The sequence below is a fragment of the Triturus cristatus genome, chromosome 10 (assembly GCF_964204655.1).
Source record: "Triturus cristatus chromosome 10, aTriCri1.1, whole genome shotgun sequence".
In the NCBI taxonomy this organism is placed as follows: Eukaryota; Metazoa; Chordata; class Amphibia; order Caudata; family Salamandridae; genus Triturus; species Triturus cristatus.
This window is the reverse complement of record NC_140593.1, coordinates 565,816,172-565,839,780: the sequence shown is the minus strand read 5'-3', so window position 1 is coordinate 565,839,780 and position 23,609 is coordinate 565,816,172. Positions and strand designations below refer to the sequence as shown.

Genomic DNA, 23,609 nt, shown 5'->3' with positions numbered 1-23,609 from the left:
TAATTCCTAGTTACTTTTAATCTTGTCTATATAGCCTGTAGTTAAGCTGACAAAATTGCATGTAGGTTTTTAAAATTCACTTTTCGAATGAAAATTGACTTTTCTAAGGATTTTGTAAAGGACTTTTTCAAGGATTTTACAAAACATGTTCTGGCATCTCATGCATTGACTGGACTATCAAGTGCTTTTGACTTGAATGAAGATTCTTCTGAAGGAAAACTAGGAAAGTAGGTGCAATAGAGTAGAATCTTACAATTAATCTGAGATGTAATGGTGGAAGAAGTCAGTGTAAAAGGTATTTTGGGAAAGAAATTTTAGCAAAAGATGCTTATGAAAACGATTTTATGATGAACTACCATGACAATACAAAGAAGAAAGTAAAGACGTTCTGAGACCAACTAAGGATCAGTAGGTGAAGGCTGCCAGTGCTGCATATAATTAAAACATCAAAAATTGTATTAATTTCAATTTCACGCCAAAAGAAAGAACATGAAATCCCCTCTAGCAGCTAAATTAAGAAAAGTGCTCTGAGAACAATCGGACATATTTTGCCTCAAAGTCCTGTATACCTAAACTTGAAAATCTTCAGGCAGTTAGTAATTTTTGCAAGAAACATTTATATTTGAGTCAGATCAATTTACTTCACGTTACAAATACATCAAGCAAAGAAAAGCACAAAAAATGTGATATAACATACAAAATAATCACCAATAACGGTTGAAAATTATATAATCTGTTACTAATCCCCCCACCCCCAAGGCTCCTGTAAATGTGGAAAATTCATTAGCATATTCTATACAAAAATAAAACAAAACGCTCTGTTTTCTTCATCACAAACCTCATTCTACAGTTTTGAATAGAAAATCCCAAACAACTGCTCTCACTTTGAGATCTCACAGAGTTTCTTTAATAGCATAACTAATCTCAAAATTCAAAACACTTTGCTGACCCCTTGGCAGTTTTCTTAGTGTGAAACAGCCAAAATAACGTATTTTTCCATATCATTTTTCATTAATGGGTTTCGCATTGGTGACCAGCTCAGACAATTTAACAATTACTATAACCTCTGGATTACTCAGTTTGTTTAGAGCAGACTTTAATACTGAAAGCAACATTTTATATATCACAAATGCTTAATGCCGGTCACTCTGGCCTACTGCATTTTAGTAGATCTCTCAGCAGCACTTGAAAACATTCATTCACAACATTCGACTTCAAACCCTTAGATATAATTCTAAGCACTTCAGGATGAGTGTCTTCTAAATCCATGCAATCTCTAACTGTTAGACTTGGCAGCCTTTAGGATGGTCGTCCCCCAAACATTTTGCTTTCTCCCCTCCAATTTGCTAAAATTAGTTTTTGTTGGCTTTAGGACTCTGTGCGCATTTTATCACTGCTAACCAGTGCTTAAGTGTTGTGCTCACTCCTTTAAACATTATAAAATGGGCTTCCACCTTATTGGCACATTTAATTTACTTGTAAATCCATAGTGAAGTGGTACTATATGTACCCATGATCTTAAATTAAATGCATGTAGTAGGCCTGCAGCACTTATTGCACTACCCACTTAAGTAGCTCATTTAAAACATGTTTCTGGCCTGCCATTGCAGTCTGTATGCAGTTTTAAACTGCCATTTCGTTATGACAATATAAACCCTTGGCCATGTCTAAACCTTCCTTTTTAATACTTTTTAAAACATACATATAATTCACCACTACGGTAGGCCTTAAACAACCCTTAAGTGCAGTCCATTTAGAAAGTTGGACATGTACTTTTAAGTTTTACATTTACATGTCCTAGTAGTGAAAAACTCTTAAAGTAGTTTTTCACTACTGCAAGGCCTACCTCTCTCATAGGATAACATTGGTTTTCAATGTTACATTTACTAAATTATAACTTTTGTTTGAAAATAGGTAAAAATGTCATGTTTGTTGTCTAATGCATTAATTTTAAAACCCTCTTTAATGATAAAGTCAGATTATAAATCATAATTCTGAAAATGCCATTTTTAGAAAGTTAGCATTTTTTTTTTTAAACAGTTTTTATTAGAAACAGAACTGCAGCAATAATGATATTACATAAACATCTCAGTTGGGGATACATGCATTTTAGCATAACAATGTGACTTGCTATCCATCGGGAGCACCTAAAAGTCCGCAGAGGAAAAGGCTGAACAGTAAAATGAGGGTTACAATGACACCTTCGGGTCTCGGAACACCACTTACACACAATGTTCTTGGTGTCTCGGAATCTCATGACATCATGTCTGCACTTGCCTCCTCCAGTAGTGAGAGTCTCTTCTGTCTAAGTTCCCCCGTGGGCGACATACAAATTTCCCCCCTGTATTTATTCCAGCGTCCCCACTTTTGATCCCATTTCCGTGGGCAACCTCTACCTTTATATACAGTTTTCTCCGCTACCATAGCGTGGTCCATGTCCTTAGCCCATTCCCGAGAAAGTTAGCATTTTCTTTTCCTAACCATTTGGTACCTGCAGACTGGATCCTGGGTCACATGAATAGGTGTAGTGGGCTGTTTGCCTCTGTGTATTCCTTCCAGACAGTAACACAAAAGGAGACTAGGTGGTGGTAGTATGGGCCATCATGCCAGGATCGGAGGGCGTAGCTTTGCACAGCACCACTTACATTTCAAAGGCCCTACCTCAGCACACTTACCGATAACTTTCCACTAGCCTTTTGTCACCACAGACATCCTGGGACCAGGGCAGGGAGGGAAGTAATTCCCAGACCATCTGTGAAGGAGAACTCTAGAAGTTTCTTCCACTTCAAAGCTGGCACCAGGTATAAAAATAGGATCCTCGAATCCGCTCTTCAGTACATTCCTAGACCTGTGGATACTACAGAAGAGGGTCTACCTTGCTTCCAGAGGACTGCCCTGCTCTCTATGAACAAAGACTGGACCTGCTCCCTTTACCCCGGGCAGAGTGACTCCAAGGGCTCATTTCTTTGCTTAAGTGTTGTGTGCTTTGCGTCTGTCTCCGTGTAGAAAATACTGTAACATACTAGATAGTGTTAGATAATAAATACATATATTTGTAACTACTGTGTGATTCTCTTTTCATTTAATCTAAACTATAAGATTGCTTTCTGGTAAAACAAGCTGCTTTACACTCCTTCAAGACTAAGCCTAGGGCTGCACTCCACAGCTAGCACTTGGATAGCTTTCTAAGGTTGTCTGAGACCTCTTACATCACCATAAGGGTTGTCTGGACAGGTGCAAGGTGCCCACTTACATAAGTGGACATCATATTCCAGGCCAGCCTCTCACAGTGTTTACTTACATTTCTGTAATCCAAATGCTTTACGATTTTTCCTATGAATAGTTATTAAATACACTCCTTAATAAATGTGTCATGACATTATTGTGGTGGTAGTTTGTGATCCTTTCTTTATAGGGTCACAGATTGGTTGCATTCTTACTACGTATGGAGTTCAAGTTGACACTGGATATCCTTTTAAGTATAATCCTACAACCGTTCCTTCTCTGGAATGGTCCCTACATCTGAAACTCTCTACCAGTGGAGATCAGATGCGACCCATCCACATCCGGAAAGAATAAAAATTGTTTCTATCTAACAAATTCCTCTTTCTCTAGGACTAGGCCACTGGTACCCTCCCACCCCCCCCCAACCTGTACATCACTACCTTGATTAAAACTTTGCCTCAACTCTCTCGACCTTGTAACTCCCTCCCTCTTCTACCTCAGAATGTTGCGTTCACATATTCTACTGTATATTATTTGTTTACATCCATTATATTTTGTTACTTTGTACTTTTATTCATGATTATGTAACCCAAGTAATTGCTGCTATTATTGTTTGCTCTTTTTTACTGTTACTTTGTATTTCTATTTATTCTTTATGTTCCTCATGTTATTTGGTTGTGCTTTTCTGTAAAGCCCTCTTACACCTTCAAGTCATGTTCTGCTATATAACACTCCTCAAATAAATAAACAAATAAATCCTATTTTGCCTCTTAAGTTCTATAGTATGAATAGACGTTCCGAATTTCCTCGTTGCTGTATTGATTCATTAGTAAAAGAGATTTAAATGCATATAGTCTGACTGCAATCCCTAATTGACATAATCACAGTCACGTTTACCAAATTTGTTTTCGGGCCCCTGTCTCTCATAGATAATAATTGGATGTGTTTGGGTCATTTACCACATAGGTGTGATGTAATTGGGCAATTGACAGAGACTTGACCCAAAACTTAATCTGCAATGTTTGTCCAAAAATTAGTTTACAGAGTGAGGCCCTTCCATTAGTGACACAGTGCTTTCCCTTACACATACATTCACTGGATGTTGCCTTTAGACAATGGTTAGACACGCAACATTAAGTCGCTGCTTTTGACTTATTAAAATTGGGTGGCATATTTTAATTTATGTGCATATATTTTTCATAGATTCGTTGGACCAACAGAAAGATGAAATCCATTTGGTAACAATGTGTGTATCAGGTAAGCTAGACTTGTTCTTATAATACTTTACAGAGAATGTGAGAAGCCATTATTATAGCCCATGTGTTCTGATACTGCCATCTTACTTATCCTGCTCAAGTTCATTTAAACTGACTTGTCTAAAACCTCAAAAGTCCATCGCCAAACCTTCAGCGCACGCAACTTTGGTTGATAGAACCTTACTGTGGAGAGTTGTGAACCTAGGCAATGGTGGCAAGTAGGTCTTTTCCCCAGCCTTTTAAATGAAGGGGTTGATGGTGTTTTTTCAAGTGTGGTTACTTCACTCGTGGATTGGAGCAGCATAACATTGCTTATATGTGGTACTTGATGCCATTACTAAATGCAAACTTGTTTTTTTACTTTCTTTTTCAATCGCAAGTGAGTCTGTAAGTTAGCTGGACGATGTAGGAATCTGCTTAAGATATCTTCATGCAACTTGCATGCAACTAATAGTAATTATAATAACTTGTTTTTCTTTACTACTTCATACAACAATTTTACTGTTTTAAGTGCTGAAATAAACAGATGTCACTTTTACTCAATTTAATTGTACTAATGTGACTTACCCTGAAGCCATGGAATATTAATTCTGCCTTGCTGAGATTCAGATTTCTCACCTGCAGAGTCATTGAGACATTTTGGGCTAGCTTGACCTCAAGCATGCCAGCTCAAACTTTTATCTATTCAAAAAGTTAATACAGTTGAGTGGTGATAAAAACAAATATTAATAATATGTGTCCTTTAGTGTGATCTCAAGCTGCAAGCATCTAGCTGTCTTTTGTTAGTCTCCTCTGATTTCAGACAGTAAGGCCTTATGCAGCTATGAGAAATGGTCGGTGCAAACCTTTGTATTAAATTCAAAGCATTTCATTTGGTGACCTATGCTCTAAATAAGTCCCATTTTTCAAAGGATTGCTAGAGCCTTATTGCTCATAAATTGCTTCTGAATTTACGTACTAAACATCTGCCAATGTAAAATACAATTGGGCTGCCCCAGTTGCTTTTTGACAGTTTCAAAATGTTTCCTTAAAAAACTTTATAACGGTTTCTTGTACTGTTGCTCTTAATATATCTGCCATTTATTTAAGTTTGTAGACGTTTTGCCATATTTCTCTTTTACATTGTTGTCTTCAGAGGTCTGTTAAACCATATGTAACCAAAATTAATTCCCAAGTCCACCTTGAGACACTGTACACATTACACCTGTTAGAATACTACCCACGGTATGACAGTGCATGCATGAATCGAGCCATTTGTGTGTCTTCAATGTGCAACAGTAAAAAGAAGAACTTCAATACTGTACTTGAAGAGTTTATTTTTTTGTCTCTCTTATTTTCTTACAGAATTAAATGACAAGCTGGAAGATGATGTTCACTTACCAATTATTTATGGGATTGGTACGTACTTGCAAATATACAAAATCTACAACAGAAGATGTTTGTTCTTTTAACAGTGGATGGTGCACACACATTACAGCTGTATAATGTTGTCCTGTTCAGTAGAGTGATTGACTCTGTGGTGAAGTGATTGTTATTTAGTTCAGCAAATAAATGTGCAATGTGTAAAATTCTTACTTTGGAATGATAACAGTAAATACAATCATATATAAACATGGTTTGTACATGAGTATAGCAGGGCCAAAGGTGGCCGTCTATCACTGGAAAAGATTGGAGAGGAAGGGATAATGTATCTCCTGCCTTGAGATCTACATGAAAGACAGTACATGTCTCAACATACTCAAGCTCTGACAAATAGATACGTTTTCCTCTAGGGATACAATAGGCATCAAGAAACGCTCCTCCGCTGCTTTCACTTGTACTCCATCTTCCACCCAGAAGATAGATTATCAGGTACCAATTTGAAAGTATTTCAAACAAAAGAACCCTATGTGGGTTTGCATGATTGCCGAACTAACTGGTAGAAAAATGCACAATCCCTTTCAGAAAATATACACCATGCCTCCACATACTTTGTCCATGATGCCTATGGCAAAGTTGAAATCAGTAAGAGTGTTGTCCCCAGTCGCTCGGCTCTCCATCAGAGACAAGAGTTTGAAACCAAGGGCAATGCTGCCCACAATACCAATCTCAGATGCCAGCTAAGGAGTCGATAGGGGAAAGTATTATCTGTGTGGCAAAGAAGCAGATCAAGGCGAATTATAATGATGAACCCTATTGTGGGCACTTTCCCAGGACCCAGATATTTGCCCACTTGCATGAGACTTTTGGTTGAGATTCAGATGTGTTGGCTGTTGGCGCACAGAGGATGATGACTTAGAGTACTGATGCCGGCATTTAAGTCAATGGCTTAGATACATCACAAGAAGGAGATATTTCCTACGTATCTGGCGCACTTTGTAGGAAATTTTATTTTTTTACTGCTGTTCTAAAAGCAGCGGAGACCATAGAATTGACTTTCCCTTTTGTGAATGTGATGTCTAACATTCTGACATAAATCATGCAGTCCTCCGCATCTTTTACAGATCTCTTTCTTCTGTTCAATTAAACTGTCTTAGACCTTAAACCTTATAGGAGCTGCATGGGAGAAACCTGTTATGGGCTCTAACAGTCCAAAGGCAGATTTTCAAATGCCATAGATCCGCTCTGATGACCTGCACTTTTTGTCCTACCATCTGTTACTAGAAAGTTTGGTAGTTTAAACATAGTCTTCAAAGCAGAGCCACAGTGCCTGGGCTACTTATCCAGACAGGGAATCCAATAAGATTGATGCCTTGGGTCGCAGTATTTTTACCTCTAAAAGTATGGCTGTTTACACAGCTAATGCCTTCTGTGTTTTAGACTGATAGACCATGTCTTAAGGAAGTCATGTTCAATCTAGTAGGCACACCAACTTGGGGGAGGTGGCATTGCGCTATAAAAAGGGGGTACCATTCCATGTGGTGCATGTGAGTCCCACAACAAAGAAACACTAAGCTTGCATGTTTTTTTTAAAATTTACTAATGTGGATTGTGAGTAAGCACAACAGCCTCTAGAAAAAGACCCTAAATAATCTTTTCCTACACAATGAGAGTTATATATTTATCACCATCATTGTATAGGTAATCATGTTTCAGTACACTTTTTAAACGTGGTTTGTGCTCATTCTGGGGAAATGTCTCCTGCTCTCTCAAGACAGGAGTGTTGGGACATAAATGAGGCAGTAAGGCAGCTCAGAATCAAAGTATGGTGAATTTATAGTTTAAAACCGGCATAAGGGTGCAATCTGTCCTTTTGAATTCTTGTAGTTTTAAGGAACTGTCAGTTACATGCCACACTATCTCTTACCTCAGAACTACCACTTTTTGTGGCACTAGCTGATGGTCAGTGATTGGAGGCAGTGCTGTTGGAAGGGAAAAATAAGTGACAGGCGGGGTAAGCAGCAATAAGAGTGGGGCATGAGCAGGTGAAAACGGCAGTTATGACTTGGTAGGCAGTGACAGGAGACAGGGAGGTTGGTGTGACATACAGGGAGTGATATAGAGAACATTTGAAATGATGGTGGAGAGAATTGAGATTAGACAAGGTGTTCTATGAAAGATAAGCTATGACAGGAGATGTTAGTGACAGTAGGACATTGGCAGAAGATGTGGGCAGTGACAGGAGTCAATAGCATTGATGGAGGAGGTGGGTTCTGATGGACGTTATGGACGGTGTCAGGAAAGGTGGACACTGATGGGAGAGGTGGGCCATGAAGAAGAAAGAAGGCAGTCATGGACTGGGTGTCCAGTGATAGGAAAGTTTGCCACTGGCAGGAGAGATGTTGACTTTTCTGATAAATGATCATTGTCCTTTAAGCCGGGCAGTGACAGCAGAGGTCTACAATGAGCTGTGAGGTAGTCAGTGACAGGAGAGGTGGATACTGACTGGATGGAGGGCAGTGACAGGAGATCGGTGGACACTGTTGGGAGAAGGGCCAGTAGTGGGAGAGTTGGACCGCAACACGAGATCTGGTCAGTGTTTGAAGCGGTACATGGTGACAGAAAAGGTGGACATTGAAGTACAAGGTGGATACTTATGGGTTAAGTATATTAGTGATGGGAGAGTAGGGCAACGTGGTATATCTAGAGGGTGATGTATGCAGCAACATTAGAAGTGTGCTTGGATTCATGAAGGGGCTGTGACTAGCGATTGGCCATGAGTACAATGAATAAGAAAATAAGAAGTCAGAGATGAGTGATGACTGGCTCCACTGGGCCAGTGTTTTAAAGCTGTCTGTCAAAGCTTGGGATGGTGGGTACCGCCTCACAAATATTTTATACAGGATTGCTCAGCTTTATAAAGTTTGAAGACTACTGTCTTAGGCAAACTGGTGAAAGAGATGATTGTCAGCCTGCCAGACCATATGAGGAAGCCATTCTCTGACCTCCCATTCTCTGACCTGTTGCTAGGTGACCTAGATGCGTCCGCACAGATGTGTGGCTTTGACTCTGTGGACACCATTGATCAGTCAAGTCAAGTCAAGTCAAACTTTATTTGATTAGTTAAAACCATCAAAGTACATATCACAAAACAAAACAATTCAGGCACAGCACATACATACATTAAAATGACTCAATCAGGTTATGGCGCCTTCCTTGATATTGCAATAAAACATCATATAAAAGAGTCAAGCCCCAGATAGTCCCTAATAGGAGAAACCAGAGTTAAGTGCTCCAACCAAGTTTAATCAGTCCTGGGAATAAAATAAATATCTAAGATAAAAATGGACCAGATCAAAACTTAACCATTATCAAACGAGGTTAAAATAGAATAGTAAATGAATGACACAGTTAAGAAACAGAGTCCCCACTATGGTGCGGTGGTAGCTTGTTCCTGCGCCTAATTGCGCCTACTATATAGCTTGCAACCCCAAAACAAACCACTGGTGTCGCCAGCATTTGCAGGTATGCCAGTGATGGCCTAACTTGTTCAAAGTTGTGACCTTTTAGGAGGGGGATAATATGTTTCTTACGTAGTGAGTCGTAATAGGCACAGAAAAATATCAGATGGAGAGTATTCTGTTCATAGAAGTTGTCACATGGGCAGGGACTTAATGACCCTTCTTTAACAAACCCTTTCGGAAATGCTAGGAGCCAGGGAACCATATTATGCTTACATCTTATTAATACAAATAGATGGAAAGGTTTGTTTATGTAAGATAAGTATGGTTGCAACTGCCTACCTAGAGTCAGCGTGACAAAACTTCTCACGTCGGTTTTACCAATTCCCTTTCCTCCCTTATCAGACTGGATCTGTCCAAGAACTGCCGCTTAAAACCTCTAAAGGCTGACTTGCCCAGAGCTCTGGGACTCAAGAATACGTCAGGACATCCATAAATTTCCATCTGGGTTTTAATATAACGGACCCATGGTATGTCTAACCCCTTATCTAAGGAAATACTGTCTTGGATGATCAATTGATTAAGATTAGGCGCAGGTTGAGCCCAGATTCTTAACCAACACAATAGGGGTGCGACCGCGATCTGATCAGAAATAAAACCAACTCCTAGGTCCTCATGTATATTAAAAACTGGGGTAGAATTCGGAACCAACAGCAATCTACGGAAGAAAGTATTTTCAACCGCTTGAATTTCTCTAGTGTCTGTGTACCCCCAAATGTCGCTCCCATGGGTCACCATTGGGAGACACTTAGCATTGTAAATCTTTGTGATTCTTTTTGCAAAGCTTAAAATAGCCCCCGATGCTCTAGCTAATGTGTTCTTTTTGTGCAAGAGCTGCGTGAGCCACGTACGCCGATCATCAAAAAGAACCCCCAAATACGGGCAAGCAGAGACTTTTATTAATTCCATGTCCTTGCCTTTCCTGAACCAATGGACATAGAGTGTGATTTTTTAAAATTAGTAAACAAGTCCAGGGACTCCATAAAATCAATAAAACAGTTTAAAAGCGTTTGCAGTCCCCACGCAGTCCTTGACACCAAGACCGTGTCATCAGCATACAGTAGTGCGGGGATCATTTTTGTTCCAACTCTTGGGATGTCTTTACAACATGAAGTCAGGGCGTCCCCTAATTTGTTAATATAGAGTATAAACAACAGGGGGGCTAAAATGCACCCCTGCCGGACCCCTCTTTTGACGGCCCAAGAGTTGGTTAGGCTACCATCTTTATTATAGCGTACAACCGCTGTGGTATTTTCATGGATGGTGGCCAAAAAGGAAATCAGGTCAAAATCTAAACCTATGTTTTGAAGGGTTGCCCAAAGCTTTGATCTGTTAACAAGGTCGAAGGCCAAGGTTAAGTCCATAAAGGCCAGATGGAGGTCCCAGTGCTTTGCGACCGTTTACTTCCCTATCACCAGGTGAAGATTAAGACATTGACCCAGTGTTTCTTTTCCTTGCCTGAAGCCGTATTGAAGATCAGACACGATACTGTTTTGGTCAAGCCACTCTGTGAGGCGAGCAAGGACATCTTTACCCATGATTTTTGCCACGGAGTCCAGAAGCGAGATAGGCCTGTAACAGGCCGGATCATTTCTGTCTCCCTTTTAAAAAAAATGGGTATAATAACTGCTTTGGGCCAAGACAAAGGAAAGCCAAACTGGGTGGCTGCATTAAAAACATGAGTTAAAATTTTAGCCCATAACTTAGGATCTGCTCTATAGAGGTCGTCCGGTACTCCGTCAGGGCCCGGGGCTTTCCCCCTAGATGTTGACATAATCGCCTTAGTAAACTCGTCCAATGTAAATACCAGGGGGTGCGAAGCACGCCCACTGCCAGCTAAACTGGCAGGGGATCCATTACTCACTTCACTATAGACTCCCCAAAGTGATCTACCCACCTCTCGGCCGGAATGTGGCAGTCTATAACAGTGTTAGGCGACTCATCAAATATAGGACTATTCACAACTCTCCAAAACCTGGTGCTATTTGCCAAAACACTTGCTTGGCTGAGCTCTTCCCATGCCATCTCTCTTAACTGCTTTTTCCGTCTTTCCACTGCGGCTTTGTAATCCCTCCTAGCATACTTCACTCTGTCTGCTACCCTAGGTTTTTCTTTAAGCTCCTGCATAAGAACTTTATGGGCACTTGTACAGGTTTCGTCAAACCATTTTTTATGCTTTTGGGGCCTTGGTCTGAGGGATACAGTCAAATTTGCCGCTGCTTGCCTTATGATTCGGTCAAAAGCACCCAGAGCTAGTGATGGTTCAGAATCCTGGTCCAAGCAAATATTGAACTCCTGCGCACAATCGCTAATTAAATTGTCGGTAAAACTATCAGGAGTAATCGCTTCCCACCTTATCCTACGGGCTTGGTCTATTGGAGCGATATTAATGTTGGTTAGTTGGACCATGGGTCTGGCCTTATCCACAGCTGGGATGTTAATGTCCAGTGTCAATGGATTATGGTAGCTAAAACAATTATTTGTTATACTTAATGTGCCTGTTAAGGCCAACAAAGATACTGAAACTAAAATGTAATCAATAGTGCTTGGGCGGCCTTGACCAGTATATGTGGGTATATGAGGTAAGCTATCGGACTGTACTGGGCAGAACAAGTTATGGGCCGCTAAAAAACTTTCTAAGAATGTCCCAGAGGCAGAGTGTTCAAAATGCGTTATCCCCTGAGGACCACATTCCTCATCCAATTTTATTAAACAGTTAATAGGGCAAACATGAATATTAAAATCTCCCAGGACTAATACAGTGTAATATGTGCCAGCATTGTCCTCATAGTTCGCCAAAAAAAGAGTGAGGGATCTTAAATGTTCCAGGTCATCACCTCTCATAAAAGAATTATAAAAGTTGACCACTAGAAAGGTTAGCAAGTTCTTCCCTGTTAGTTCGACTGCTAAAATATTGGGCGAACCAGATCTATCAGCTTAGCTTTGTATGACAATTTAATTTTGATTAGCAACAAACCCCACCCCCCAGCTCTCCCCATGGAAGATGGTATGACAAAGTTACAAAATGAATAGAACCCATCCAAAAAGTAAGATTCTGTAGCTTCCCAAGTTTCCTGGAGGGCTATGATATGGTGGGTAGCAAGGAAGAGTTCCCAAGTGGTGTTTCCCCTTTTGGTCCTTAGGCCCGCTATATTCCATGATAGGACTTTTATGCAGCCTCCATTGATCAGTCTATAAGTATAGCTGTTACACTGCATTTTGCTTGCTTCAGTGCATTTCACTGGATTTTCAAAAGATGTCTAGGCCTCATGGACAATGCACTTTGACAGGCTGTAGCATTGGGACAGGCAGAGATGGCTGCCATTGTAGGAACTGCCCAGCTCTAGCTTAGCTACAAAACTTAAGATATCTGTTAGTGAAATGCCCTGCTGGGCAGGCTAAGCTCAGAGCACAAAGTATGGTGCTGCTGAGGAGTAAACAGATAACTGGCCAGTTGATCGAACACTAGCCGTTCAAGAGTTTTGGAGGAAAAAAAGGAAGTAGGCAAACCAGGCAATAAATAGATGGGGATACGAGATTCGTTGTTTGTTTAGTAGGGTGAAGTACTGCAGCATATTTGAAGCACTCTAGGCATATTACCTAGATAACATAGTGCTTATAGAGCTCAATAAGGCAGCTTTGTATTCAGATGAAAGCTCAAGTGGATTAAATATTTGGAGGAGTAAGAGTCAGAAGAAGCACCTGATGGGTTTGTGGAATAACGCATGGGTATCAGTTCAGCTGGAGATGTCAGGATGAGAGAATCAGATCAGATAGGGCAGGAGGTTGGCAGAAAGGAGATCAGGACGGCAAGAGAGCCTTGAGGAGGGAGCCAAATGTTGATGAAGATTTGTGATGAGTATTAGAATGAAAAGTGTTAGGTGAAGATTACTTTTCGAGGGCAATTTCGTACAGCATATGAGGTTTATGTAGTACATGTATTTGACATATCGGAGGACTATGGTCAGTGAGAGGAGGACTGCTCCGTGTATATCCAAGTGATTCTGAGTAAGGGATTTCCTCCATCTCTGCAGGTGGGTGTGCGTTTGTATCTTAAGTACTTGCATTTCTAATGTGGTCCTTGGCCTTAGATGGTGGCCAGGTTGAGGAGTAAAAGTGCAAAGGGGATAGTAAGAGTTCAAAGCTGAGAACTGTATATTATTAAGACGGTGAAAAAAAGTGATATTTGTGCTGAGTCTGTTTGATGTGTACTTGGTTTCACTAGTCTGGCTTAGTGCTTGAACAGATTTCCATCTGGAGTTGGGAGTAATCAAAGTGGCTGTGGGACGTCGAGGATTGCGGACAGATCTACAAACTGATAAGTGATCAAAGAGAAAAGTGTTCATTTAATGTAGGTGAGCAGGCTAAGGATGTAGAGGTTAGGATGAGTTCTTGTAGTTCACATGTGAGTGAGTGAGGAGCATGTGTATTGTGATTTTAAGGCATAAGTGGAAACGTATGACTCCCTGCATGTAGAACGGAAGGAGGTTCTGTGTTGATGTTCAAGGGTGAAATTTCTATGGCCTGACAGTTTACTTCTGGCTGGCCAGGAATGACCACACTCGGGTAATAATACACCTGTCAATACTGGATAAAGCTCCTGTATTTCATAACATTGAATCTGAAAGAAACACGTTAGTTAGATTCCTCACCTTAGAATATCCCCAGGCGTCAGACTGGATCCGGAAGATTTTTCGTCAGCAATACCCCTTGCGCGTCGCTAGGCGTCGTCTGCGGCTCCGCGTCCGTCGTCGGCGTCGTGCGCCGGGATGACGTCGTCGGAGTACTTAGACGCCGCCCTCGCGCGCTGACGTCAGTTCTTGTTCTTCTTTTTTCCGCGCCAGTAAGCGCAGATCCGGGAGAGCTACCCCTTTTAGTCTTTTTTGACTAACTCTTTTTGATCATTTTTGATCCCTGTCTGTCGACATCTGGTGCCGGTAGGATGCCTGGGTTCAAGGCTTGTGAAGACTGTCATCGACTGATGTCGGTGACCGATCACCACCGCCGGTGCCTCTATTGCTTAGGCCTCGACCACGACGCGGAGTCGTGCAACGACTGCCAGGCCCTGACTTCGAAGGCTAGGCGGGAGCGGTCCCGCAAGCTTCTCGAGCTTCGCCACTCGGCTCCGCGTCGTGCGCGATCCCGGTCCAGGAGGAGGTCCAAGGATCGCTCGCGGAGCCCTAGCCGACGCCACCATCGATCGTCGGGCTCCAAGTCGTCGGGTAAGTCCAAGCACTCAAAGAAGTCCAAGAGGCGACATCGCTCTTCGGACTCCCCTCGCCGGTCGCGCGACTCGGCCGAGGGTCCAAGTGGTTCCACCCCCGCGGCTCCGGCGGAGCCGCAGGTGCCGCGTCCGCCCCCATACCTTCCGGTCCCTGGGGCTGACGCGGCGCCGGCGGAGATCAGCGCCTTCCTCTCGGCCATGAGGAGCCTGGCCCCGCCGTCGACGCCCGCTGGCGCGCCTTCGGGCCCCGCGGGCTCGACTGGGCGACCTCGCGTGCCGGCGGCTCCGGCCCCGGCGCCGTCGACGACTCCGGTCTCGACGCCGCAGGTCCCCGCGGGGCCCATGCCTGGGCCCCAGTCGACGCCGGTTGACCTTGTCACTCCTCCACCGGCGCCGACGCCTGAACCACCGACGCCGTCACCGGCGCCGCCGACGCCTGTGACGCCGACGCCCCAGTTTAGCCCTCATCCGGACCCGACGCCGGCACGGCGTCCGCCGACGCCGCATCCGACGCCGCTAGAGACCTACCATCTCTACAGTCCGGTTCCGATCATTCCTCCTGTTTATCAGGAATCGGAAGAAGGGGGCGACTGGGAGGGGTTCGAGGACCCTCTGGCTGTTCAGTCACAGCTTTCTCAGGACTGGGCAGATGAACTGGGGGAGGCCAGCGGGCTGGACACCTCGCCAGACGCTGGATTCACTTCTCCTCCGACCGTGGCTTCGGAGGAGGGTGCAGCATTTTCTGTGGTGCTGCGCAAGGCGGCTGAGGCCCTTGGGCTCGAGTTGCCTGCCGTGGCTGTGAGGACCAACATCCTCACTGAGGTGCTTCAAACCTCAGCAAGCTCCACTGAGCCTCTGCTGCCGTTTAACGAGGCCCTCACTGACGTTCTGCAGGGCACCTGGTCCAAGCCCTCCACAGTTCCTCCTGTGGATAGGAACGTTGCCAGGCGCCACCGCCCTGCTCCGGGCGACCCCAGCTTCCTGTCCCAACACCCCACCCCCGAGAGTCTGGTTATCCAGGCCTCTACTTCCCAATCCTCCTTCCCGACCGCTCCGCCGGACCGGGATTCCAAGAGACTCGAGCAGTTTGGCAAGAAACTGTTCTCGTCCCTTAGTTTGGGCCTGCGGTCCTTAAATACCGCCTGTCTCTTGGACCGTTATTCCCATTCCCTGTGGGATACGGTGGAGGACGTGCTGCCCCTGTGTCCGGAGGAGGTCCGGCCACGTCTTTCCCAGGCTCTGGCCGATGGGAGGGATGCAGCACGGCACGCCATAAGATGTGGGCTTGACACCACGGACTCGCTAGGTCGGGCGATTTCCACCACGGTGGCGCTCCGCCGCCACGCCTGGATGCGGTCCACGTCATTTTCCGGGGATGTCCAGAACACCCTCATGGACATGCCCTTTGATGGCACTCGCCTGTTTGGTGAGAAGGCGGACAGTGCGCTGAACCGCTTTAAGGACTCCCGGGCTACGGCCAAGTCCTTGGGCCTCTCGGCTCCGCGGGCGCACACCTCCGCTTTTCGCCCCTTTCGTGGCCAAGGAAGGGGCGCCTCCTCACGTCCGCAGAGCCACCAGCCGCAGAACCAACCTGCGCGCGGTCGCGGACGTGGCTTCCGCCGTGGCGGAAATGGAGGCCGACGTGGTCAGCCCACATCCACCCCGGCAGCATCCGCCTCAAAGCCTTCCTAGTCCGAGCTTTCAGGCCCATACCACGCCAGTGGGCGGCAGAGTTCGCCATCACCTGCTCCACTGGCGGTCCATAACATCGGACAGGTGGGTGCTGCAAATCGTCCGAAGGGGCTACTCCCTCCCCTTCGAGACGACCCCTCCAGCCATGCCACCACAGCACCACCGTATCTCGGGGGATCATTTGGATCTTCTCCGCGAGGAAGTTTCGGCTCTCTTGGCCAAGGGGGCCGTCGAGCGCGTTCCGAGTCCAGAAGTAGGTCGTGGTTGTTATTCCCACTACTTTCTGGTTCCCAAGAAGGGCAAGGGGGGCCTGCGCCCTATCTTGGACCTCCGGAACGTCAATGCCTTCCTCCGAAAGGAAAGGTTCAAGATGCTAACGTTGGCTCAGGTTTTAACTGCCCTAGACCCTGGAGACTGGATGGTAGCGTTGGACTTGCAGGACGCATATTTCCATATCCCCGTCCTGCCGGCCCACCGGCGTTACCTGCGGTTCACGGTGGGCCAAGAGCACTTTCAGTTTACCGTGCTCCCCTTCGGCCTCACCAGTGCCCCTCGGGTGTTCACGAAAGTGATGGCGGTGGTCGCAGCTCATCTGCGCAGATCAGGGGTCCCAGTCTTCCCCTATCTCGACGACTGGTTGTTGAAGGCGGGCTCGCCCCAGGCAGTCGTCTCCCACCTCCAGACTACGGCGGATCTCCTGCATTTGCTGGGGTTTTCCATCAACGTGCCGAAGTCACACTTGAGTCCCTCTCAGAAGCTCCTCTTCATCGGAGCGGTTCTCGATTCGGCGCAGTTCCGGGTCCATCCACCGGAACAGCGGGTCCGGGATATACAGGCCCTGATTCCCATCTTTCGGCCTCTATCCCGGGTTTCGGTCAGGCTAGTGTTGCGGCTTCTGGGGCTGATGGCCTCCTGCATCCTACTAGTGCATCACGCCAGGCGGCGCATGCGGGCTCTGCAGTGGGACCTGAAGTTTCAGTGGGCCCAGCATCACGGCAACCTGTCCGACCATGTCTTGATCTCGGAGGGCACTGCACAGCAGTTGCAGTGGTGGCTCACGGACCGCGAGTGGGTCAAGGGCAAGAGCCTCTCCCTTCCCCAACCGGAGCATGTCGTAGTGACGGATGCGTCCCTCCTGGGTTGGGGTGGCCATATGGGAGAGGCGGAGATCAGAGGCCTCTGGTCTCCGGCGGAGTCTCGTCTCCACATCAACCTGTTGGAGTTGCGAGCGATCCGGCTTGCACTGAAAGCCTTCCTTCCCTCTGTCAGGGGAAGTGTCGTGCAGGTGTTCACGGACAACACCACCGCCATGTGGTACTGCAACAAACAGGGCGGGGTGGGGTCGTGGACCCTTTGTCAGGAGGCTCTGCGCCTCTGGACATGGCTGGAACACCAGGGCGTCACCCTGGTGGTTCAACATCTGGCGGGCTCTCTGAACGCCAGAGCAGACGAACTCAGCCGCCGGTGCATGATGGATCACGAATGGCGTCTGAACTCCGAAGTGGTGCAAGGCCTCTTTCAGCAGTGGGGAGAGCCTTGGTTAGATCTATTCGCCACCGAAGAGAACGCGCAATGTCAGCAGTTCTGCGCGTTGGAATTTCCAAGGCGGCACTCGCTCGGCGACGCTTTTCGTCACGAGTGGAGTTGCGGTCTGTTGTACGCCTTTCCGCCTATACCACTTCTGCCCAGAGTGCTGAAGAAGATCAGGCGCGACCGGGCCCAAGTCATCTTGGTGGCTCCGGATTGGGCACGAAGATACTGGTATCCCGAGCTACTCAGTCTGTTGACCGATCCCCCGATACGTCTGCCCCTTCGGGAGGATCTTCTGTCGCAGCAGCAGGGGACGGTCCTCCACCCGAACCTGTCCAGCCTCCACCTCCATGCGTGGAGATTGAGCGGCGGCAGTTGATGCCATTTGACTTGCCTCCTGAAGTCTGTGATATCATTCTGGCAGCCAGGCGTCCCTCCACAAAGTCGGTATACGCCTGCCGGTGGAACAAATTTGTGGCATGGTGCACAGCAAAGGCTGTGGATCCCCTTTCCGCCCCTCTTTCTGAGGTTCTCCTCTTCCTTCTTTCTCTGGCCCGGCAGGGCTCTGCCCTGGGCACCCTGAAAGGTTATCTTGCTGCCATCTCCGCCTTCTTGCGGCTTCCTGATCAGCCTTCTCTTTTCAAGTCCCCTGTGGTTACACGCTTTCTCAAAGGCATTACACACACGTTCCCTCCTGTCCCTTTTGTAATGCCTCAGTGGGACTTGAATCTGGTTTTGACATTCCTGATGTGCGCTCCCTTCGAGCCTCTTCACAATTGCCCTCTTCGTCTTCTAACTCTAAAGACTGCTTTTCTGGTAGCCATCACCTCGGCTAGACGGGTGAGTGAGCTCCAGGCTTTATCTTCAAAGCCTCCTTTTCTATCTGTTCATCCGGACAAGGTTGTCCTTCGGCCTCGTCCCTCTTTTCTTCCTAAAGTGGTGACTCCATTTCACCTTGGGCAGTCTGTCACCTTGCCCACCTTCTTTCCGCCTCCGCATCCTTCCAAAGAGGAAGAGAGGCTCCACCGTCTGGACCCAAAACGTGCGCTCTCCTTCTATCTGGACCGCACAAAACAGTTCCGGGTGGACGACCAGCTTTTTGTTGGGTACGTGGGCGCTAAGAAGGGGAAAGCTGTGCACAAACGAACCATCTCTCGGTGGGTCGTTTTGTGTATAAAAATCTGCTATTCCTTGGCTAAAAAGGACCCTCCTGTTGGGCTGCGCGCCCATTCTACTCGGGCCACGGCGGCTACTACTGCCTTGGGACGGGGAGTCCCTTTGCAGGACATCTGTCAGGCGGCGACGTGGGCTTCTCTACACACGTTTGCCAGGCATTATTGCCTTGACAGCCAAGTCCGGAGGGATGGCTTCTTTGGCCGTTCTGTCCTCCAGGACTTTCTGGTGTGATCTTGGTTCGCAGACCCACCACCGGGGATGGTATTGCTTGGGTATCTATTCTAAGGTGAGGAATCTAACTAACGTGTTTCTTTCAGATGAACAAGTTACTAACCTTCGGTAACGATGTATCTGTAAGAAACATTAGTTAGTTAGATTCCTCACCGACCCTCCCATCCTCCCCGTTCTGCGAACTGACATCTAGGGTTAAGGTTGTCCTTTCAGGCCCCTAGATTTTATTTTTGGCACCAGTGTCGGTCTTTGCATGGCTCTGCGTTCCTGGCGCGGAAGGCTATGTACAAGAACTGACGTCAGCGCGCGAGGGCGGCGTCTAAGTACTCCGACGACGTCATCCCGGCGCACGACGCCGACGACGGACGCGGAGCCGCAGACGACGCCTAGCGACGCGCAAGGGGTATTGCTGACGAAAAATCTTCCGGATCCAGTCTGACGCCTGGGGATATTCTAAGGTGAGGAATCTAACTAACTAATGTTTCTTACAGATACATCGTTACCGAAGGTTAGTAACTTGTTCTTCGAGATGGGTGGGCTGACTGGAAGGTGCCATGAACCTAGGAGGTGGTCAGAATTAACCTTGTGCTGAATATGGACTTACCTTGGGTTTGTAAGAATGGTTATCTTTTTTGATGCTACTTGCATGCTTTTTATGGCTGACCCTGCTGTGTGGGGTATGCACATGTACTGTTGTTGACAAGTCTAGATACTGTAAGGTACTATGGAGAATATCATGGACGTACATGAAGAGGCCCTGACCCATTGTCTATTTGTGAGTGTTGCAGCAGTGACTTTACTTAACGTTCACCAAGCATCGCAAGATAGAGCTTTATAGACACTTCTTTTTGGATTTTTGTTTGTGTCCACGGCTGGTGAAAACAATGTGTGTGTACTCTCCTTGATTTAAAAAAAATCAGGGAGAAGCAGAGTGGGTGGTTGTTGGTGTTCTGTGCCTGCACCAAACAATGGAGTGCATGTGCATACCTAGAGCTTGTGAGAGTCATCAAGCCATCTTGAGGCCAGGCTCCCTGCTTAATTTGTAAAACAGTGAGTGCCGATGCCAAAGCTCTTCTCAGAAGCCTGCAGCCTTTGCTTTTAAATCTCAGCATTCCGAATACCAAGGCTGTGTAGTCCTGAATATACATCATGGCTCTTCCATCCACTAGCAAACACTCCCTGCTCCGTTATCTCATTCTTGCTGATTCCTGTTTTTCTCTTCCTTCTTTCATCTTAGTGTGTTTTTCCCTCTCTTGCTTGTGGTTAATGTCTATAGAGGCAAACTAAGTGCCGGTTCCAAAAATTGTGTGCCAGCGCCCCCACCCCCCCCCGTGCCCCCCTTTTGCCGCGCAACCACAGGCTCAAATTAAGCACTGGCCAGGCCATGACAGTGAAAGCAGGATTCTCTACCCACTTGTCGATTCAGACTGTAGTGGGGCACATCTATTGTCTATTAGGAGGATCGGGTGGAAATATTGGAGAACTACCTAGAGGCATTGAATGGTCAAGACTTTTGTACTACAAGGAGGAGAACATTAGTGTTGTGTGTGTTGGGGTATGAAGGGCGGTTGTTGTTTTTTCAATTGGAGGTTAAAGTTGAGCACCGTGAGAGATTGACAAGTCTGTTATATTCTAGGATAGAGTCAGGTTAATTGAAAAATGATTCAGTGGTGGGAGCAGAATGGTAGGGTGAATACCACAAAGCAGAGCTCAAAAGGGGCCGAAAATGTTACAGCAGTGTTTGTTCTTTGAGAGTAGGTGTGGTTTGCGGGGTAAAACTTGTGCACAAATAAGACAGCTGCTGAGGAGGCTCCCTAATCCAAAACGTTTTTCTGCTGCTCTGCACAAGTGGATGAAGGTAACAGGATTGCTTTAGAGAATAGCTAAAATGCGCGTGTTGGGTGTCGCACACCATCACAATTCATTGTGAGGTACCACATGAAAGACTGCATAAATTTGCGTGGTTAACATTTGTGTTTGTCTCCCTCACCTTGTTTGAGAAGTAAATGTGTTAGCTGCATTATATTGCTACAGATTGTGAAACCTGTAAAATGTATGGTGGAGGCGTTCCGTGAATTAATAAAGATTTGGCAAATTGACTAAAAATTAAAAAGCAAACACAGCCCTTTGCTTTTTCCCTCTATTTTAATATCTAATGGATGAAATACGCATTTTTTTAGGCTTTATAATATTTTCCTAAGTTAGTTTTTTAACTTGAGGAAGTTTGAAAGCCTATGCGCTGTAACACGTAGTATACAATTAATGTTTGTACACCAAAAGGTATTTAAACCTGTTTTGCGGTTTTTCTTCCTGTTGCGATTGTTAACACCAACTTTTCCATTGATTGCATCCATAAAAAGTAGTTCAGTTTTCCTGATACCTTTGCTCAAACTTATCTATAATCCCTTTAATATGTTCATTTACAGCTGTTAATGTTAAAACGGGTGACCTATTCCCTGCAACTTTTCAAGATAAAGGGCCAGAAGAAGACCTACGTTCAGCTCGCAGTTTTACAGGCGGACCAGTAAGTTTTCAAATCGTTCATTGCAAAAGTTACATAATAGTTTTATATTAGGAAAAAGTGAATTATAGGTTTCCGAAGTTGGTATCTGTCGTGTCCCTTGCCTAGTATAGAGGACAAGTACTCGTAGCAGTATGTTATGAGCTCTTTATTCTCAGCACCGTTATTACTTACTTCATCCTTGAATCTCCTGCCCCTATCTCCTATCTGACTCCTCCCTTTCCGTTTCTCCCTTTCCTTTTATACCTCCCAGGTTCCCGTCCCAGGTCCTAACGCCAGTGGCTCTGCATCTGCCACAATACTACACCTCCCCTCTTCTTACACAATTTGGACTGATATCAACAATAGAACAAATCAACTAAGGAAAGAAAGAAAAGAGAGAAAGAAAAAAAAAGAACATAGGTACAGTTCTTCAATTAGACTTGTAGGCCTCCGATGAATATGCTGTGGCCAGCAGGCAATATCTTGAGCGGGTCTATCACTTTCAGCCAAAAGAAACGGAGACACGTGCTCACTTCCTGTCACCTGAGTGTCCTCTTTTGCTGTACTTTCTAGTACTTCTAATGTTTCTCTTGTGAATGGCTTACATCTCTGAAAGTGCGCAACGTTTCTTGTTATCCTCTTGTCATCTGAAGCAGCTGTGATCATAGTCCCTTTTTGTTTCGTTACCAGCAGAGGATGAGCGTGATTTCGACTGTCAGATTTCCTTTGTTGTTCTTGTCAGACAAGTCCCCGGTCCCCTTCTTTGATGGATGATGGTTTGGCTCTCCGACGACTGTCCGCATATTCTTTCAACTTGGCTTTTCTGACTCTGTCTATTGCTGCTAACTCCTCATGTTCTGGATCTTGCCTCCTACAACAGGTGGCGTCTTTTCAAGTCGGTATTCTTGTGGGGACTGTGCAGCCCAGCATCAGAGTTGCTGGACATCTGTCTGTATTGCTGTGAGGTGTGGTTCGATAAGCTCTTAACACCTCGTTCAGTGCTGTTTGAATGTCTCGCTTGGAGAGTTCCGCTTGCTGTATGGCCTTCTTCAGAGTAGCCATAAATCTTTCGACCATACCATTGGCCTGTGGCCACAGGGGAGTGATCTTCCGATGTCAAAAACTGAGATGATTTGCAAATGTGGCAAATTCCTGTCCATTAAACGGAGGGCCATTGTCTGTCTTGACTACCTTGAGAATTCCCCGGCTGCAAAGACCTCATCCATCACTGGTATGGGGGAGGCTGCTCTGGTTGATGATTTGAGGTGAGCAGTGGGGAAGCAGGAGTACTCATCCATTATAACAAGGAAGTATTTGCCAGATTGTATGGGACCGAAGAAGTCTACTGCAACATGTTGCCACACATCCTCTGGTAGTTCTGACATTTGTAGAGGTGCAGGTGGCTCCTCTCTACTGACCAACTGACACTGAGAGCAGTCTTTCATGGTTAGTTTGACCATTTGATCAAGAGAAGAGAACCAGACCCGTTTCCTCAGTGCTCTCTTAGTGGCTACGATGCCTCGGTGTCCTTCGTGTGCTCAATTGACAATGCCTTGACGCAGTAGCTTTGGGATGACAATCCTTTTGGACAGTTAATCTTTTACATGTTGGAAAGAAGCTAGCTCATGGCCATCATCTTGATTCTTGTGCTCGGGCTCTTCTAGATGTCTCCAACTGTTTGTCTGAATGTGATGTTTCACATCCTGTAAAGTGGCATCGCTGGTTGTGACTTCAATAATGGCTTCCAGAGCAACTGCAGGCGGTGTTGCTTGAGCCACAACAAAGTGTATGTATTCCTCCGCTAGCGACGGATTCGAGCTTGATGACTTCTTGGAATGTTGCGTCATGTAATCTGCCGGATTGACTGCTTTTCCGAGTTTGTGGATGATAGT

The 23,609-nt window shown here is 45.7% G+C and overlaps 1 protein-coding gene across 1 annotated transcript in view; it reads left to right on the top strand.

The window, feature by feature from the left end:
* NTAN1 (N-terminal asparagine amidase) overlaps positions 1-23,609 on the top strand; it is a 297,100-nt gene that overhangs the window by 151,857 nt on the left and 121,634 nt on the right. The window contains exons 6-8 of the mRNA XM_085632065.1: positions 4,429-4,482; positions 5,826-5,879; positions 21,641-21,738. Of these exons, the coding sequence (XP_085488191.1) occupies positions 4,429-4,482; positions 5,826-5,879; positions 21,641-21,738 (206 nt within the window). The remainder of the gene's footprint in view (positions 1-4,428; positions 4,483-5,825; positions 5,880-21,640; positions 21,739-23,609) is intronic.